The sequence below is a fragment of the Gallinula chloropus genome (genome assembly GCF_964237585.1).
Source record: "Gallinula chloropus genome assembly, chromosome: 3".
Taxonomy (NCBI): Eukaryota; Metazoa; Chordata; class Aves; order Gruiformes; family Rallidae; genus Gallinula; species Gallinula chloropus.
Window position 1 is genome coordinate 79,087,325 of NC_140087.1, and position 20,340 is coordinate 79,107,664.

The 20,340-nt window shown below is 38.6% G+C and overlaps 1 protein-coding gene across 2 annotated transcripts in view; it reads left to right on the forward strand.

Annotated features, from left to right (window-relative positions):
- The window catches only part of TASP1 (taspase 1), a gene marked incomplete at its 5' end in the record, with an annotated part of 88,711 nt that overhangs the window by 44,191 nt on the left and 24,180 nt on the right, over positions 1–20,340 (forward strand). For both annotated transcript variants that reach the window (XM_084262583.1, XM_084262584.1), the window contains one exon: positions 14,988–15,098. In XM_084262583.1, the coding sequence (XP_084118709.1) occupies positions 14,988–15,098 (111 nt within the window). The remainder of the gene's footprint in view (positions 1–14,987; positions 15,099–20,340) is intronic.

The window sequence follows — 20,340 nt, forward strand, 5'->3', positions numbered from 1 at the left end:
GCTTACCTGTGTAATAAATATATTTCAATATTGTAGTATTGGGGAGCATAGAAATTAATGAGCACAAGACCAGTATGAGACTGTTTGGGGAAAAGCTTAGGAGTTTTTTAAACCTGTTCTTTGAAAAGTCAGCTGGATTTGAACTCTATGCAAGTAGCAGAGAGCATCCTGATACACTTCAAGGAGATGTCTGAGTTTGATGGCCTTAAGTAGACTCATTTGTGCTGGTACCAATTTTATATAGTGAGTAGTGAATACTTTAATTTTATCCTATTTATAACTCTATCACACACACACACACACATACATATATATATATATATATGTCTCTGGTTCAAATGGTCTAGCTTCCATGCCGTTTCATTCATAGCAATCCCAGCTAATTGAAATAGACTGCTGGCAGTCTGTGAAGCATGACCATCTGTGTATTCAGTGATTGGAAATTCAGACTAGTGGTGTTTAATTAAACTCTTGTTTCTGGTTTTCTTTTAAAGTAAGCATGTGTGTGTGTGTGTGTGAGAGAGAGAGGGAGATAGAAATGTTTACAGGAAGTGAGAACTCTTCTATAATCAATAACATTCTTTTTTCCATTTTCAGAAGCTCATAATGTTTTATTTTATAATGTAATTTATGTTTAGTGCAGTTTTATAATATATTGATGCCTGATTCTTGTTTAAAATATGAGCATCCAACAATGTGAACCATGAAGTTAATTATGGGGTAGAGGGATGGAAAAATTAAATTATAGGAAATGTTGAAAGAACAGAACTTACAACTTGGCTGGATCATAACAGGAGATTGGAATGGGGGTGTAAACATCTGCAAATATTCAGAAGGTGAAATTGTCAAGGCTACGCAAGAAAATAATATGTTAATATACCTCATTGATCAATGATGCTTTTAGAAAATAAAGCCACTGTCTAAACTCTAGAAGATGCTTTGCTTTGGAAAGCTCTCAGCTTAACAGTCCTTGCTAAGAGAAGATAAGTGTTATTACTTGGTGTACCTAAAATCACAGTAGACTGTGTTTGCAGTAGTGATTATACCCCCCTTTTTCAGGTTTCTACATTAGTTTTATTTGGACATCTATTTAAAAAAACTCAACAAATGGAACTCGAATGTTCTCTATAAATAAAACTTGTATGCCTGCCCATTCATTTAGTGTTTCGTTTTTCATACAGACATGTACCCTTGTATGCAAAAGCATTTCAAGTCATACGTAAATGCTGAAATTTATAATCAGTTTAGATTTCTGTGGCTTTCACAAAATAACGTTTTATTGCCTTAATTTCACATCTCTTCATTTTTTGTCTTTAAGTGGCAAATTTATCCTAACATTTCCCCTCAGAAATTAATTTATTTATTATAAATAATTTTAAAATAAAATTATAAACTTCTAACTTAAATTTTCAAAGCACTGTCACTGTGTTACATTTATAGATTTATTATAAATAAATTTGTTTCATAATAATATTTAATAATATCGTAATATCCATACGGGGAATTTTTCTGTTGTGGGGGAAGAGGGTGGGAGAAAACGATTAGGCTTTGATTGCTGTGTGTTTTCAGTACTTTATGTGTAGAATTTTAGTATTTATTGTTAAATGACTTAATAGAACAGCTGATTCATCAAATCACATATGGAATTGTAAAAATAGATAATCTTGAATGAAAATTTAAACTATGATTCCCTTAAAGTTTTATTAAAAGTATGCTCAAAATTATTAACTGATATAATTTGTTTACCTGAGGACTTTTAACTTCAGGATTCTTTTGGAAACAAAAGGTTTCACATTTACGCTGGGTTGATTTACGAACTTATTTTAGTGATAGCTGGGGATAGAAATTCAAGCCTTGAGAGTTTGTTATATCAGGCTCTATATTCAGTCTTGAAGAAAGATGTTATTTGGCATTAGTTCCCTACAAGTGATTTTTAAAGGCCAGGTTTTGTAAACTATTTTAATTTCATATTGTGAAATTGCTCATATCTTTGGGTTTTGGAGGCTGTGATCAGCAAGAGATTGAACAGCTTGGGGAAAACCTCTGGCATGAGGAAAAGAGAGTTTGGAATAGTAATTCCAAGTATACAGAATACAAACTCCCATTGAAATCCATGTGGGATTGGCAGGATTGCAAGAATGGACACATTGGGTTGAACCAGAGTTCCAGATAGATTGGTGTCCTGTTTCAGATAGAGGGTGTTTGCAGCTCTCCAAGGAAAAGGGACTGGGAAAAGCACCTTCACTGTGTTATCCAAGCTTCTAGCAATTTGTGATATTGAGGCTTTAGAAGCTGGAGATCTCTTTGTTTTCAATAGGTCAGGATGACTTTCTCAAGGTTTCTCATTTCTTTTTGTACTTGGAAGAACAGTTCTTTAAATTTTGCTGGGTATGTTTTTCTTATTGTGATGGTTTTGTTGAAGCATTCTTGAAAAAGAGAAGGATTAGTTTAAATGCCATGGTAAGTAACATATTAAGTTTTATTATTGAATTTTTATTCATTTTTTTCTAAAATCCTTCTATTGAATTGTCAGTTTGAGACATATCTTTCAATACCTTCCTCTTTAAAAAAAAAATGAATTGCCATGAAAATACTTCATTAGAAGTATTTCCAAATTCATGTAGCTTTCTTTCAATGGTCCTGCAATTGAAGATGTTTTTACATCTTGATCTTCTGTTGGCCATCTGGATGCTGGCAGGCTTCCTGCTTTTGCATGTTTAGGGAGGATTTGGTATTAGTTCTTATGCCTTTAGCAAGTTATTTCTCAAATATTTCTGGCCATTTGTGTCGTGATTTTGTATTAAATGTGCCAAAGGTGGTGGTTCTGAACTTGCTTGGGCATGACTTCAAGTTTTTGAACAGTATATTGTTACCTCTAACAGGCTCTTGGCCTTGTTTAGCCACACTGTCTTTGGTTTTATTTGTTTTGGCTTTTCAAAAGTTACTTCATGGTTTATAAAATACAGGATATTGTAAAACATATTTTATGGCTACAGTTTAACAGGGGGTGGGACAACTGAAATCAAAAGATGAAGACTTTCTAAAGACACGATGGGGGATACAATGGAACTTAAGAATTACTATGAATCTAAAATGCCTTAAATTTAAGGTTTATTCTATAACTCTCTAAAATTCAGTTTCTGAATGAACAAGTAAAATCCTTCTGATTTTCTTTATCAGTTTTTTGAGACATTTCATTTATGAACTCTGAAGCATATTAAAATTAGTAATATACAGGGAGAAATTCAGTTGTGGGACTTTAGTGGCAACTGAAGGATAAAAACATTACAGGAATGCTCTAAGTATCTCAAAACCAATATTAAAAGTCAAGGAATTCAGAGAATGTTGCACCTGCAGGCACAGCTAAGACACCTGGAACAACTGAAACAGTTGGAACAGGCTGACCATGGAGGGAGTTGAGTCATCATCCCTGGATGTGTTTAAAAAAAGGGTAGATGAGGTACTTAGATGAGGTACTTATGGTTTAGCATAGGACAGGAATGGTTGGACTAGATCTTAAAGGTCTGTTCCAACCTTGTGATTCTGTGACCTGAGCAACCTTATCTGTGACATCTAACAGCATTATGCAAGTGCCATTCCACACAGGAATGATGGTAAAGACTGAATTAAAACTTGTTAAATGAGGTGAGTGTTAACAGTGGCCTTCCTTTAGTACAAATGTAAGTTAATGGCTAAACTTGGTTTTGGATCAGTGTAGTAGAAGTCATACCTTTGGTCTATAAAAGCTTGTGCATGCATGTTTGCACACATTTTCACACACATAGAGATGTAAACAAAACAGCCTCCCCTTTAGCACCCACATGACCTTTCCATAAAAAAAGATGCCAAAACCACACTCAAGGCCACTTGGAACTCTTTAGTGAATGTTTTTGTTGGTATATGAATGTAAACACAGGAAGATGGGTATTATTTGGACAGAAAGCATTTGTGAAAAAAAAAAACACAACCACAGGAGAAACAATAGTCCATTTTTGGCTCTACTTTAAGAAAACATTTCCTATTTTTTCCTGAGTATAATAGGAATCAAAGGCACTGTGTATATTCTTCCCATTGAAAATAATATGAGATGTGACATTGAACCTCCTCAGTTAGAATCAATATCCATGATGATTGTGACTATTCATCTGCTAACTTTGCTAAAAGTAATACTACTGAGATAAGAGGCAGGCTGTTTTTTTCCTGGGAGATAAGTTCAAAAGTAATAATTTGCTTTGTATATACAGAACCTTAAATATAAAATATAAGTAGAACGTTTTCAGTAAGCTGAAATGAACAGCAGTTGCAAATTCTCCAGCTCTTAATACAAGAAATATACAGTGATGTGTTGTCCAAGGGAGAATTTAAAATTATGGACCTTATTATGGTTTATAATCCTAAGGAAAAGGCAGTAGAATCTTTAAATATAGTGGCCTTTTAGAAAAATTAAGCATGTTAACCAATATAATTTGGCTTTGGACTGAGCTCAAATTAGTGTTTTGTTGAGAAGGAAGCAAGGATACCAGATTTATGGACCTAAACTGCTGTGTAGTTGAGGATTTGGTCTGGGAAAAATCTTTCAATGATCTCTTGCTCTTCTTCCCTGCCTAGATTTGCACATCCTGACTAAATGAAATTCAAGTACTGATAACAGCAACACTTCAGGAATACGTACACAGACTGCGTGTGTTCTGTGTAAATGAGCAGAATGTGAGTGACTCTCTTAATGAGTTCCTGTGTTGGTGAATTCACCCACATCATAAAGGACTGGCTGTTAAGGTCTCTGGTCCAAAGCATTGGCTTCTGATCTCACAAAGGAGTGTTAGGGATTACAAAAACTTGAAAAGCTGTGTTGGATATGCATATGATGCATCATTCCATGAAGTGAAAAATGGCCCATTTTTTATGTTGTGAAGAATAACAGAATTGTTTAGCTTGGAAGGAACCTCTGGAGTTTACCTAGTCCCCTGCTCAAAGAGGGTTCTCTTGTTTTCAAAATCTTTATTAGTAAGAAAATAAGTGTATTCACTTTCCTACCCTGCCTCTTCCTGCTCAGACTTTTACTCTTTGCTCATGTCTGTCTTTCCAGTCCACTCTGTGCCTCATGGATGCTTTTCCTGGAAAAATGGAACATATGATATGGATAAGCAAAATGACACCTATGGAGAGATGGTTTGTACTTGTTAAATTGGCTGTTGGGCTATGTGCTCAGCCAGCACTTGGTCTCTTCTTCCAGAAGTCACTAGACCGTAGATTTTGACTTGAAAACTAATTTTTGACAGGAACTGCAGTGATGTACAAATCTGCAGAGTAAATATTTTTCAGGGAAGCTTTAATTCTAATAAGTTGACTTGTGATGTAGGACTTCAGCTTTGTGATCCCATGTGTGAAGGGCAAGCAGTGGCTACCCTGGAATCCAGACACTGCCAATTCCTTGTCAGGAACCACCAGGTCTGGCCGGTGTCCTTCTGTTGTGGTTCTGCATGGCTCCATGCTCCAACTGTCCAGAGGAATTTTACATGCAGATCTTGTATCCCGTACAGATTGTGTGAGATGGGCATTATGATAGTTAACCTCTTTGTAGAAATATGCTTTATCTCTCAAAATCTGTCTGGTCTCATAAGATTTGGGGAATAATAGGTAATATAATGCATGGCAGATGAAGCAGCTGTGCATGGAGAAGAGTTATGTCATTGTTACGGGGAACCAGAGAGTAGAGGAAGAAAAAGGTTTATCTCCAGACAGATCAGTATTTACCTCTGAAGCAAATGCGTCTGTAAAGAGTTCAGGATTTGTGTCCAGATGCCGTTTGGAGGCTTCAGTGCTGTAGCATGTGGTGTCTAAACTAACTTACTACCACCACAAGGCTGTGTAAAGAGAGAGGAAGCAACAAGCAGAGATGATTTGTGAGAATGGTAGCGTTAAGAAGCAGTCAATTAAATGCAGTACCACAGTGTTCAAAGCTGAATAATCCGGGATGGTTGTTTGACTTGACATTGGGAGGGTTTTTTGAAGCAGAACTAGATGGGTGCAACAATCAAAGAGTGCATATTGGCTCTTGAAATTTTAATTGGACTTAATGCAATAATATATTGTGAGCATGAGGTTGCATGGGCTTGTTAGAAGTGGTAGTCTCCTGAAGAAGGGATGCTGTTCAGAGTGGTGTGTTTATAACCCGAGGCAGCAGCCAGCTGTGCAGCACTGTCTTCTCTGAACAGTTAGGCCTGTTCCTGTTTTCCATACCTTGCCCAAATGGTTTCAACTGGCTGCAAGGTCACAGAGTGAAAAGGAGACTGCAGCAAACTGAACTCTGGTTTTGTCTTAACCATTTTTCTGTAATTGGGAGAAAGTAATTACAGCATCACAGAATGGTTTGGTTGGAAGGGACCTCAAAGCCCATCTAGTTCCAAACCCCTGCCATGAACAGGGACCCCCTCCACTAGCCCAGGTTGCCTAAAGCCCCATCCAACCTGGTCTTGAACACTGCCAGGGTTGGGCCAGCCACAGCTTCTCTGGGCAACCTGTGCCAGTGCCTCACCATCCTCACAGTAAGGATTTTATTCCTAATTTTTAATTTAAATCTACCCTCTTTTACTTTAAACCTATCACCCCTTGTCCTTTCACTCCACTCCCTGAGAAACAGTCCCTTTCCAGCTTTTCCGTAGGTATTGGAAGGCTCCTTGTTTCTTCAGGTATTGGAAGGCTGCAATAAGGTCTCCTCAGGCCCTTATCCAGGCTGAACATAGCAAACACTCTCAGCCTGTCTTCATAGTAGAGGTGCTTCAGCTCTCTGATCATCTTTGCGCCCCTCCTCTGGACTGACTCTGACAGGTCCCTGTCCTTTCTATGTTGAGGGCTTCAGAGCTGAACACAGTACTCTTGGTGAGGTCTCTATTTGAAAGTGAAGGAAAATACATTTGGCATATTTTAACTATTTATTTAAATTGTAGCAAAGCTGTGTAAGTTGCTCTTCAGAGTGGTTTTAGTTTATTTTACACATATTAAACATTTGAACATATAGAAAGTGTTTTCCCACGTTTCCTTGGAAAAAAGAGACAGTTTATCTAGATGTTGAATTTGTCTTTTGTTATCTTTGAAACCTGCCCAAATTTACTGAAATTACAAACTTTTGGAAGATTTCCATTTGCATATTCTTAGTAGATGTTCGTTAGTTTGGAAGCTAAGCATTTTCTGTCTCTGACAAGAATGCGCTCCATTGATCCCTCTAGGATCAATGCTTCAGGGATTGGAGAGAACTTTGTTTGCAGGTGTTCTTCCTGGCAGCAGGTCAGTAAGTTAAAAATTTCCCCTGCTAGTATAAAGGCAAGATGCAGCAACTGATAGGAATACAGAGAGCTAAAATTATGCAACTTCAGTGTAGTACTCTAGTGCCTTATGCTAGACTATAGCATTTTATGTCTATTCAGAATTAGACTTCAATGTTTTATTTTAATATGCAACTAACTGTATTAGCATCTTACCAACTAAATATTTATATAATATGCTGTATTTTGTTTTTTAAAATTGTTGGCTTGTGAGTTTTTTGTCAGCTCTTCCTAGAGATGCTGGTAATGATGACCAGAGCTTACTGAAATACAGGTTTCACTGTTTCCATTAGACATAACTAGAAGTTATCCAGGAATGGTTAACTGACACTTCGTGTCTAGGCACTGCTATTTAACTGGAAATAACAGCATCAGAGTTACGACAATATAAGGCCAGGTTCAGACACTGCTGTGTGGAATAGATAAGCGGATACATATAACCTGTAACTTCTATCTTTAGCTTCTGGAACGAGAAGAGTTGTACTCGGGAGGCAGAGTAACCCAGATTATTTTTTTTTTAATTCTGAAATGAATGTGAGTAATGCAAGTTTCCATTTAGTACTCCTTCAAAACAAGTTCCAACACTTTGTGCTGAGGTACTGTACATTTCAATAGCTAGGCAGGCTCCGGCAGCTTGTCAGAGTTCCATAAGCTCTCTGCTTATGGCTTGCAGAAAGCAAGCTAGATTTTCATTTCTCCTTCCATTCAACAGGAGTCTCTTTCATGTCTGAAAATTGAAAACGCGTGTTTTTCAGTGTGGTGCATGGATGTGTGTGTGCCCTCTGGCACACCTGTTTCTCATTTCCTGACTTGAAAGCATCTCCCATCAAAAGAAGCAGAAGAACAATTTCTTTCTGACACGCTGCTCAGAGGCCCTTGTTTTGCAGAAGGCCTTCCTTTCGTTTGCCATCTTGGTTCCATTGGTAGAACTTTATAAGATGCAGAGCACGCATTGTATGGGATGTTCAGCTTATATTGTGCTGGGTTCTTTCCTCTCTTCTTGTGGTTATTTCAAGCATTAGAAATCTACTTGAGAAGTTGCTATGCTGAGGAAAAAGCCCAGGAATTTAATCCTTAGTTACTTGCATGAAGCTCTAATTAAGGACCAAACTCTACAGGAAGTTGATTTGTATAACCTGTGAATTAAGTAGAGTATTAGTTACTGTTTGGTACAGATTAGTTGACAATATTATTATAGCTCAGATTTCTTACCTTTTCTTTAAAATAATATGAAGTCTAAAATAGTGTCCAATTTAATCATTGAAAATCAAACATTTTAACAGCCTTAAAAATACAAACCAAAGACCAAACCCCCAAACCCTCCTAGTAGTAACTTGGCTGTTGTGGAAGTGTTCCATAGGCTAACTAGCAAATTACTACAGAATAGAGTTATTGGCTATTAAAGATAAATTAGGAAGGCAAAATGGAAAACATTGAACTGTAACTTCAACATTACTGGTGTATCTGTTTTCCCAGTTCAGCAACTGACACTTTTTCACAAACAGCACCTGTATTGTCTCTGTAGCTGTCGTGCTGCAGTATGTACCTACCCAGTGGTATGCTACTGATTTACACTGTTTTAATTTACTGATGATCTAAGCAGAACAAAATGCTAAAAAATACTTAGAGCTTAAAAACCTTTATATGCATACAGCTAAACACAACTTGAAATGCAAAGACTGGATCTGGCGCTACAGCATAATGGCTTGTGGTCCTGTGCTCATAAAACTTGCCTTTGCCAAGCTTTGGTTAGTACTGATATGATCAAGTATATGCAGAAAACATGAAAAATGTGAATCAGGGTGTGTACTTCCACGTAACTTTGCCCCTGTACCTAACATTGGTGAGGCTGGACCTCAAGTGCTGGTTCCAGTTCTGTGCTCCTCACCATAAGAAGGACATCAAGGTCCTTGAGCGAGTGCAGAGAAGGGCAACCAGGCTGGGGAAGGGGCTGGAGGGCAAATCCTATGAGGAGCGGCTGAGGGAGCTGGGGGTGTTCAGCCTGGATAAGAGGAGGCTGAGGGGAGATCTTATCATTGCCTACAACTACCTGAAGGGAGGTTGTAGAGAGGTGGGCAATGGTCTCTTCAGCCAGGTGACAGGAGATAGGACAAGGGGAAATGGCACTAAGCTGTGCCAGGGCAGGATCAGACTAGATGTTAGGAAACAATTCTTCACTGAAAGAGTTGTAGGGATGTGGAACAGGGAGAGGGTTGAGTCACCATCCTTGGGTGTGTTTAAAAGACAAGTAGATGAGGTACTTAAGGATATGGTTTAGCACAGGACAGGAACATTTGGACTCAATGATCTTAAAGGTCTTTTCCAACCTTGTAAGTCTGTGATTCTGTGTGTGAACTATGGATTATAATAATAAGAAAAATTAATCCTTAAGTCTTTAAATGGGTCAATAAGGTGTCTGGTTCACATTTATGCCTGCAAAGGTACACAACCCTGATATGTTTCTTGTCTTGTGCATATATTGCTATCCAGACACCAAAGAGCTGCTTTATAGGGTATCTGCCCACTACTACAATTGTGAATAACACTGGAAAAACTGTTGTTTGTCAGCATGGTAACAGGTTTCTATGATTGGTTCCTGTCTCTTATTCCTCTGCAAGAAGGCACGTGTCTCCTCGCTTGTTGTACAGCACTGTACAGAGTAACAGGTACTTCTGGTTTGCCTGATCTGCAATTTACTCGTTGGCAACATCTGGCGCTTGGAGTGTGGAATGCAGGAACAACCATCTTGCTGTGATTGAAGCTCCAAAAATGCCTACTGGGGGTCTTGTGCTTCTCTGCTATTTTTGGCTGAAGTAGTAACTTGAGAGAACTCCTGATCTGTATAGAGCTGTTATGTTACAGGACAGCAGAAGAAAAAGAGACTATGAAAAAAAGAGGTGGTAGATTCCCAGATTGTTCTTGTGGGGATCTTTTATGAATCAATGAGTGGCTGACTAGGAAAAGTGTCATTATTATTAGAAATTACTCTTCTTTGTACCCACAGAAAAAGGCAGTCATCTTTCACTATTGGTTAGTTTTGCACTTTGAAAGGAACACTGCATTAAAAGCATGACCCAAGATGATATGTGTCTCTGAAGATCGTTTCTGATGCTTTTCGCCAAAGGTTTTGTGTATGATCTTCCAGGTGGTTTTCAGACAGGGTTATAAACTTCTAGTTGAACACAGGTGTGGTGTGTGAGTTTTGGTTGTTTGTTTGTTTATTGGTTTGGGGGTTTTTTAGGTTTTTTCCTAAGATTTTCATTCTCACCAAGCTGATTGGTTTGAAGGCAAAATAAATGTGTTATGACTGTTGAGCCTTGTCCTCCTTGGCTTCCCTTGTCATAGGAGCTGTGTGTTGCCATGTGCCTTTAGAAGTCTGGTTTTTCAACTTAGTTCCCCTTAACCTAGGAGGCTAGAAACTTGCATCAAAATGCTAATTTTTATCTGGTTATATACTTATTTATCTGTCTAGCACAATCAAACATAGATTTCCTGTCTATAGATTACTCACTTTGCCTATAGCAAACCTAGAGGAGGACAACTAACTGTACTTACCCCTGCAAACAAGGACAACAGTAGCTCCAGCAGCAGTATTTTTGTCAGCAGATGGGCTATGGGTTGGCAGTTCTGTGTTTGCGCAATTTTGCTGTGCTAGGAAAATAATTTGTTTATTATATGAAACAGTAATTTCAGGAGAAGCACTCATTTAACCCACTAAATTTTTTCCAGATAGTCATCTCCGTTTGAGTCACTCTTGTGTGAAGGCTTATGGAAGCTTTGATCTGTCACAGCAAAGCCTTTGTCTCTGAGATATAATGAGCTTCAGGTTACCAAAGAATTCATCATCTTAACTGGGAAAGGATAATAATATTATTTAAACTCTGTTTACAGGAAAGTTACTAAAACAAGTGCATTTGAGACTTTAAGAATTGAAAAACTCTTAATAGGAGTGTCTGTCAGTTTGATTTTAGTATTAGTCAGTGAAAGAAATGCAAACAATAACTGCAGTTAACGGTAGTATAATGTGAGATAGTTAAGCAAATGAACCAGATTTACATTTTCAGCAACTTGTGTACATGATTTGGAACTGTGATCAAGTAGCTTTGACTGTACTTGCTGTCTTGAGTAATGTTAATACAACTTTTTTGTTGTTAATACAGGTTTTTCAGAAGTTAACGAATTCTGGTGGTTAGATGATAAGTGAATGGAACTATAAATTTGAATCCACAACTTTATATTGTAATTTCTAAATTAGGTTTTGATTACTATAATTCTGTATACATTGATTTTGTATCTAGCCCCAGTATTTCCTTAAGTGTTTTCCCAGTTTGATACTAGACATATGCAGGTCTGCTAAACATGCGAGACAGTTCATCCTCCAGTATTTGGTTCTAACAAGGTAATAGAAAGAGCAATTGTTTTGGACTAATTGGGGTAATTATTTTTCCCAGACTTTATCTGGTTAAAATACATGAAGCACTGCTGAGTTGTTTTTCTCGTTTCAAATTATATGTTCCTACATCAGAAACTGCAGTAACATTTTTTTCTTTTCAAAACGGGGATTATTTTCATAGTTATTTGTCCCTGCAGATTGCTGGCATGTGATGTGTTGAAAGATTTTTACGTGTGCTGCCAGCAGCAGTCTGTAAGTTTGCTGCCTTATGGGTTGACATAAATATGACAAAAATAAATGATATTGTCTGTGGGGCTGCAGAGATGTGTGATGTGTTAGTAGAATGGCAAGGCTTCTTTCCTTATGGTTGATCCTGGATCACATCAGTGGGCTGCAGCTGTTCCTAACCTGTATTAAGTTTTCTCCCTTCATTTTTGTAGCTAACGTGATGTTAAGGGAACTCTTCAATAAAGTCATTGTCTTGGGGGAAAATAACATAGATCATGCTAAGAAATGGCTATTGTCTTTTTCATGCCAATGTAGGAAGTATTTAAAAATTTTGTAGTAACATCTGTTTTTGTTAATAGATGCATAGGAGATGCATAAGCACACTCTAATTTTTGTGTCTCATTTGCTAAACTCACATTCTAAGTCTCATGCTTTCTGCCTCATGTACAGCACAAATCTTACATTTGAAGGGGTTAACAGGTTCTTTTCAAGAAAAAGCCAAGTTGCTAAGTTTTAGCTGGAGCACATGCTTATGTTGTTTGATTCATTACAGCAAAATTTAACGATGATTAAATTTTCTTACTTGGAAAAAAAAGTGGAACCTGTGTTGTGATGTATGGATAAAATGCATCTTGCATTTTTTTCATATTCTTTATACATTATGTTGAATAAATATTCAATAACTCTCAAGTCTGTTGTGGGCAAAAGCTTTTGAGCTTGGATGTATTGAGGCAATGAACTGGTAGATCCTCCTGTTTAGGACACCATATTTGTGAGCCTCAATAACTCAAGAGCTTGACGGTCTGAATGAAAACACTTTTTTTTCTTGTGCCCTCAATAACTGTCTCCCTTTGCTGTGTAATTTTCAGTATTTCAGCTCTTTTATTTTCCTCTAAATTCATAAATGTTTTTTACTCAATCTGTTTGCTATAGAAAGAATTCCTGGTGTGCCAATTATATGTAAATTCAATGCCAAAAGTACCCCACTTCAAACAGTTCGGTTTAACCAAGTTGTATTAATCGGGAGACACTGCCCATTAGGAGGAGTACATAAGAGTAACGTATAATTTTGATGATTGAAGATATTGAGATTTTAGGACATGTGTACACAATTTTTTTGCAGTCTGGTCCCTGGGCTTATTCTCTGTCATCTAGTGCATATATAATGCTCCATAGGGGGTTTTATGTTGTCTTTTTTCCCCTGTGAAATGAGGGGTGAGGCATCTTGAGGGATCTTTTTTTTTCCCTGCTGTGTTAGGAGTCTTTGAAGAAGAGTATTTCTAAACTCATTTTGCCTTTAAGGGGAAGGATGTAACTGGGTGACAACCAGAAAGAGAGTTTCTTGGAGTAGGTTGCCATGTTAATAAGGGCTTAAAAGCAATGGCAAGAGCAAGCAGCCAGGCTGTGAGTAGCTCCTAGACACAGCGCTAGACCTGCCAATGTGAGTTCATGCAGTGCTGTGCCCAAACCAGTCAGTGCTCCAAACTCAGCATATTTGGAAACACAACAGTGAGACACTCAGCAGGCTGCACTGGAGCCAGTTTGGGTTGAGTCAGGTTATTAGTTCTTTTCTTGTGCCAGATCTAGGCTGGCTTCAGCCAGAGTTGCTCAGTTTTCTTTGTTATGGGCTCGTTAGTGCTTCCAGTAAAGAGTGTTATCCATGGAGACTGAGCTGCCTTTGTCTGAACCAGCTTAGGTCTCATGTCTTACCAGCTCCAGCTCTCTGCCTTGTGAAAGCAGTGAGGTTGTTTCCAGCCATAAATTGTCTCTGGAAGTGGTGTAGGTCTATTTATGTAGTTCTGCACCTGAGCTAATAAGTCCAACTGGACTATAGCTGATTTTTTTAATGGAGCCAGCACAGTGCTTGCATCTTGTAATGGTTAATGAAGTATCTGCTAGAAGTATATATATATAATTGGGAAACCTGAGTATTTGGATTGTCTCCATATCTATTCTGGTGTCTAATGCTATTTTAGGCCCTGATATACTTTGAAGTTACAGGTCTGATCAAACTGTAATCACCTAAATGTAGATAACTTGAAATCATTGTGATATTACAGCAGCAAATTGATTAGTTGTGTCTTCCCTTTTTCCAAACTGGATAATGCATTTCACCTTGATTGGTGCTTGGGTAGACCTTATCTAGCTGCTTCCTCTGCTTCCTTGCCATTGAGGAAAAATGTCAACAAATGGGAAGCATAGCAGTACAGTGACTTCTGTGGATATGCAGAACCAGGGGGTTTCCCTGTCAGTAAAACACTGTTCCAGTAAACATGCACTGTTCAGTCTGACCACAGCTCTATGTCCCAAAGCACATTACAGGAATAGAAAAGAGTGTGGGAGAAAAGCAGCAAGCCTGAAAGTGTTCCTACAGAGTAGGAAGTAATGTCCTGTTTGTCATCAACAGGTTTCGGGGGTAATTATAGAGAGCACTGGAGTAATAAATGGTTATTTTCTGGAGATTTAGGTTTGGTTTCTTAAACCTTCAAAAATTACAGAAATTTTTATTAGAAGTCCAGTGAGCAGCCTGTCAAAAGAGCATAGGTAAATTCATGCATTCCTGACAACAGGCTAAATAGGTGGACTAAACACAAGATTACTTTGCATAAAGGAGTTAACTGTGGCTTTCTCTAAAGATGTTCTTGATTTCAAGAGGAGTTGCATCCGAGGATCATTCCTGTGAGAATGATCGGTAACTAAATTCTTTGAGAAAGAATTATAGAATCTGGATAAACATGACAAGTCAGAGAGTCTTGCTGTTTCACTGTTTCACTACTTTTGTTTTTTCCTTCCGTACATAACCTTTTTTCATTTATGACTTCATGCAGTAGAAATGTCAGGAAAGTTCTGAAGAAAAACTGCTGACATTGTTGAATTTTCATGACATTCAGTGTCAGTCTTTAAAAAAAAAACCCAAAACATTGTAAATCCCTGTCATGGGCACTTTTTTCTGTTCTTAATTTGGCTGTGATGGCATAAAATAACAACAGTTTCCTCACAGTGTATCTGTATTTTGACTGTTGCCAATCTTCATATTTCTTCAGGTTGTGGAGAGCACCTTGTCCGAACCATACTGGCCAGAGAATGTTCATGTGCTTTGCAAACAGAAGATGCCCACCAAGCTCTCCTAGAGACTATGCAAAACAAGTTCATTGGTAAGTATGTGGTGCTAATTGCCTAAGCTTTGTATAGCATTATTTAAAATTCAGTCAACCCTATTAAATAAAATTACTGTTTTATTGTAATAAGGCTTAAGCCTTATGTTGCAGTTGGCTTCAAATTTAGTGTGGTGTTACATCTAAAAAATGTTAACGAAGACGAGTCTTACTAGAAGCGGCTGAAGGAACTGGGATTGTTTAGCCTGGAGAAGAGGAGGCTCAGGGGAGACCTCATTCCTCTCTACAGCTACCTGAAAGGAGGTTCTGGTGAGCTGGGGGTCAGCCTCTTCCACAGATAACTAGTGATAGAGCAAGAGGGAATGGCTGCAAGTTGCACCAGTGGATGTTCAGGCTACAAAATAGGAAAAACTTATTCTCAGAAAGAGTGGTTAGACATTGGAACAGGTTGCCCAGGGAGGTGGTGGAATCAACGTCCCTTGGGTCATGTTGGATGAGGTACGTGAGGATATTGTTTAGTTAGTAATATGGGTGGTAGGTGGACAGTTTGACTGGATGATCCTGGAGGTCATTTTCAAGCTTCATGGTTCTGTGAATCTGTGACAAAGGAATATTTCAGGAAATCTAAAGGAAAACCCTTGGAAATATCTCAGTTATGTGAGTCATGGAATACTCAGAGATGTTTGAAGAAGGAATTTCCTGCCTGAATCACTCGCTGTGGTGAACCATTGCATATTTTAGAATTGTTGGTTTAGGACCAATAATAAAAATTATTCATAACCCTTTAAAATATAATAGACCTCACAACCACTGTATGTTCTAATTAAATGCTTTGGACAGAATCTGTTTTGCTGTTTATATGATCAATTTAATTTGCTGATAAAGGGAAGTAGACTTCATTGGAAACTATTGTAGTGTAAAAATGATTGTTTTCCTTGATTGGAGAGAATTTCACAGCACTGCTTATAAATGTTTAGTTTCTTTTGAATATAGATTTTGTTTTCTTCCTTTGTGTCATAACCCAAATATGAATGTGGAATTTTAAAGTATCTATATAAGCTTGAATTTTTGAAGATAGCAGAGATTCCAGTGAGACTTCTGGCATATATGTTGACTTGCACTGCTTTTAGAGCCCTTAAAATTTTTTAAGCTTTAGAATCCACAGACAATGTTGACCCACAAACTTTCTTGTGGGCATTATAACACTTCTTGTACACTGTGTTCCCAAAGTTAATTTTTATGGTATTTTAATTAGAACTGAAAGAGAGACATATGCATAACTTTTGGGGATCCTGGAATTGTTACTCTTGGTCTTGGCAAACAACACATTACAATTTATTTCTGTTTATGATGTTGAATCCATATTAAACTCTGCTTCTGACAACATTACATTTGACTGTTTTTCATAGTTTAGCCCAGGCCAGCAGTTAAACATCACGCAGCCACCTGCGCACTCCCACCCAGAGGCATTGGGGAGAGAATCTGAAGAGTGAGAGAACTCCTGGGTTGAGATAAAGAATTTAATAGGACACACAAAAAAGGAAGATAATAATATGTATTAGTAATACATACACAAAGCCGGGTGATGAACAGCTCAATTTCTCTCCACGTGAACTTGATGCTGCAGGAGGCACCCCAGCTGCCGCTTAAGACCCCCAAACTGCCCAGCCTCTCAGCCTGCCTCCCCCCCCACAGGCAAGCAAAGCACCACTTCCCAGCAGCAGGCAGGTGTTGAACCATCACCCTGAAGCTGATGCTGCATAAGACCCCCAGCTGCTGCTCAGCCCCTCAGTCCACCCCCAGTTATATCCTGAGCATGATGTCATACGGTATGGAGTATTCTTTTGGCCAGTTTGGGTCAGCTGCCCCACCTTCTTGGGTGCCCCCACTTTCTCACTGGTAGGGCAGTATGAGATGCTGAAAAGTCCTCAACTGTTCGGCAACAACTAAAATTTCAGTGTGTTATCAACATTATTCCCACCCTAAATCCAAACCACAGCACTATGCCAGCTGCTCGAATATTAACTTTATCCCTGCCAAAACCAGGACAGAGGGGATGTCACCTTCACATTGGAAGGCTGGATTTCATAATCTACTGCTGTACAGCAGTCATTTCTAGAACAAAGCAATCCCTGGATGTTCCCCAAAGAGATTATAATCCAAGCAGCACAATTGTAATGTTTTGTATTTAATCACTTGTTCCAGTGCGTAGTTGCAAAACATTTAGGGATTTGTTTAGCCAAGAGAAGCCTTGTGATAACTTAGCTTATTTGTAACGCTGCTCTGAAGGTATTGTATGGAAGTGATCTAATTTGAGGAAAGTCAGATCTTTAATCCATACTCTGGAAATTTGCTGTGTTGTTTGTGGTAGGAGTACTAAAAGCAGGTGTAAATTGTACATAACTATATGCAATTTTATTTTAATGTGTGCACGTACACACAAAACAGAAATCTACTGCCAAAGTAATTCACAGAAACTGGCTGATAAAAGACCACAAAGTTCAGGAACTTTGAGGTACCTCCTTGAACTTGCTTTGAGTTTTCTGGATTTTCTTTTTCATACCTGCTAGCAAAAAAGCAGTAGCTCTCTTGCTGCTTGGTCCATGTGTATTTTGCCACCTGTTTACATAGCAGATGGTTTTACTTTAAACCTTAACTTGGTAGTATGTGATACATACATTGTATTTTCTGAAAATGGGAAAATGTATTGAGCTTAAGAACATAATGAATGTTGCTGAAGATTTTGAAATACCTGAAACTAACAATTGCAGAGGAAGGAGCTGCTCAGCTAACAGTGTGATGTCATATTGCCTTGGGAAAACAGACTAAACCCAACAAAATAAATGAAAGTGAAAAGAATGAGAGACAGTGTCAAATTAATGCTTTTCATAGCAGGAATATTTGGGGGACAAAAAGTGTTGAAGAACTCCTTTTTAGGTTTCATGTTTTAGTTAAGGATAGTCTTGTATCTGGTCTTGTATTTTCAGAAGCTTAGCACTGCAGGTTTCTGTTGCCTGGCAGCAGGTATATGTGTTATCCAAGTTATCCATGAGCCAGCTGTATGCCCAAGAAGGCAGCAGTATCCTGCAGCACATGAAGAAGAGTGTGTTGAGGGAGGTTCTCCTCCCCCCTACTCTGTCCTAGTGAGGCCACGTGTGGAGTGTTGTGTCCAGTTCTGGGCTTCCCAGTTGAAGAAAGGCAGGGAACTACTGGAGAGAGTCTAATGGAGGGCTATGAGGATGATTAGATGATTCCTCTTACGAGGACAGCCTGAGAAAACTGTGGCTGTTTAGCCTGGAGAAGAGATCACTGAGAGGTGATCTGATCAACGCTTATAAATATCTAAAGGGTGGATGTCTAGAGAATGAGGCCAGACTCTTGTCAGTGGTTCCCAGGGACAGGACAAGGGGCAACAGGCACAAACTGGAACACAGGAATTTCTGTCTCAATATGAGGAAAAACTTCTTTACTGTGAGGGTGAAAGAGTGCCGGGACAGGCTGTCCAGGGAAGCTGTGGAGTCTCCTCTGGAGATATTCAAACCTGCCTGAATGCGATCCTGTGCAACCTGCTCAAGCTGATACTACTTTAGCAGTGACTGTTAGATGATCTCCAGAGGTCCCTTCAGACCCCCACTGTTCTGTAATTCTCAGCTGTACTTTGAGGCAGTGCTGATGAGGGGCAGGGGAGGGTGGGGGGGAAGATAAAACCAACAGTTTTTGTAGGAGAAGTGCTTGGATTTCATTAGTATAAAATCTATTTTGCTCTCAGCTGTCCTATGAATGAGGACTGGTTGAGAAAAACCTCAAAATTCAGATGCATCTTGCTGTTTACATGTGCCATAGTTCTGTTTGTAGCCATTAGCATAATTTTTGGGGATTCTGGAAATTCTGAAGATGGGATGCAGTGTCTTGCTAATATACTCCAACAGCTGAACACTGAAAATATTAGGCATACACTAGATTAGGGGGTTTATTCTCTGAATTTTCATAGAGGTTGATGAGCTAGTTCTCAGGATGTATGATGTGATGCAGGTTTTCTTAGAGGTGTGAATCAATAGGATAAAGTAGGCTACTAGCCTACCTGCTGGTGGCATGGATTCTTTCCTTGCTACTCGTTCTGAAAGCCCTACTTTGTGGTCATGTCAAACTTTTGCCAGAATTATAATGGACCAAGGGAAAAAACCCCAACACTTTAACAAAGCAGAGCTGGAATGTTTTGTCACAAGTCAAAATGTGCATTACTTGTGTTGGAGGGATGAACAGCTGATTTTGGCAGTTGCCATCGGATTGGTGCTTCCTGTTTACAGAACTCTGAGTCTCCACAGAGCCCTGGGAATCCATCCAGCTAGGGAATGCCTGGCTTAAACAGTGAGCGCTATTTAAACAGCAGGTGATGAACAAACTAATGGCAGATGTGCTTCTCTCATCTTTTCTCAGAGCCAGCTTACTATGGAGAATGCAAAATTGATGGTCGAGTTGGAGGTGACAGAAATTAAACGTGGATGTATTTTGTAAATCAAGTGGGTTTGATAAATTTAGTTGAAGAGCGCTAAAGGCTTGGTACGCAGTCGAAGAATGGTGTTCTGTAAACACAAATACCTTCCAAACAGAAGAACAGAGGGTTTTGTTACTCATCATTCCTTTCAAATGCAGCCAAGTTTGTGGAATGTAGACTTAGAGTAAATGTTTGTGTCATCTCACTGGTGGGAACTCTAGATTTTCACAATGGTGGTGTTAGAAGTTGTACTTTAAAGCTTCTTATAAAGTATTAGAAAATAATGAGCTGAAAGACATAGAAGGAATCTGATATTTGTCCTTTCCTCAGTGGAAATATGTTGGTCTATTCTCGAATTTTTAAGTTGTGCCATTCATAGAGGAGCAGTGCCTGCAGAAAGGTGCTAATACTAACAGAACAATAGCATTGACGCTTTTTCTTTTACAAATTTTGTGTCAAATACCTCTCTTGGGAGAAAGAGTTTGGGCAGTTGGGAATCATAGAATATGAATTTCCCAATTACGTTGGTTGGTGGAAAAAGCCTCATACTTAAAACCAATTACAAGACTACCAGGGACTGTCATTACACAGGGTTATTGTTGCTTTATGATGAGGTGCTACATCGCATGTAAGCTTTGTAATATCCTTTGTGGTTTTGTAACAGAGGAAGGATGATGTGGAAGCATTATGATGTCTTCAGCATTATGATGTCTTCAGCATGACACAGAGGAAAAGATTTGAGATGACAGTGAAGTGATCCTGAAACTTCATATATTTCATTCACCA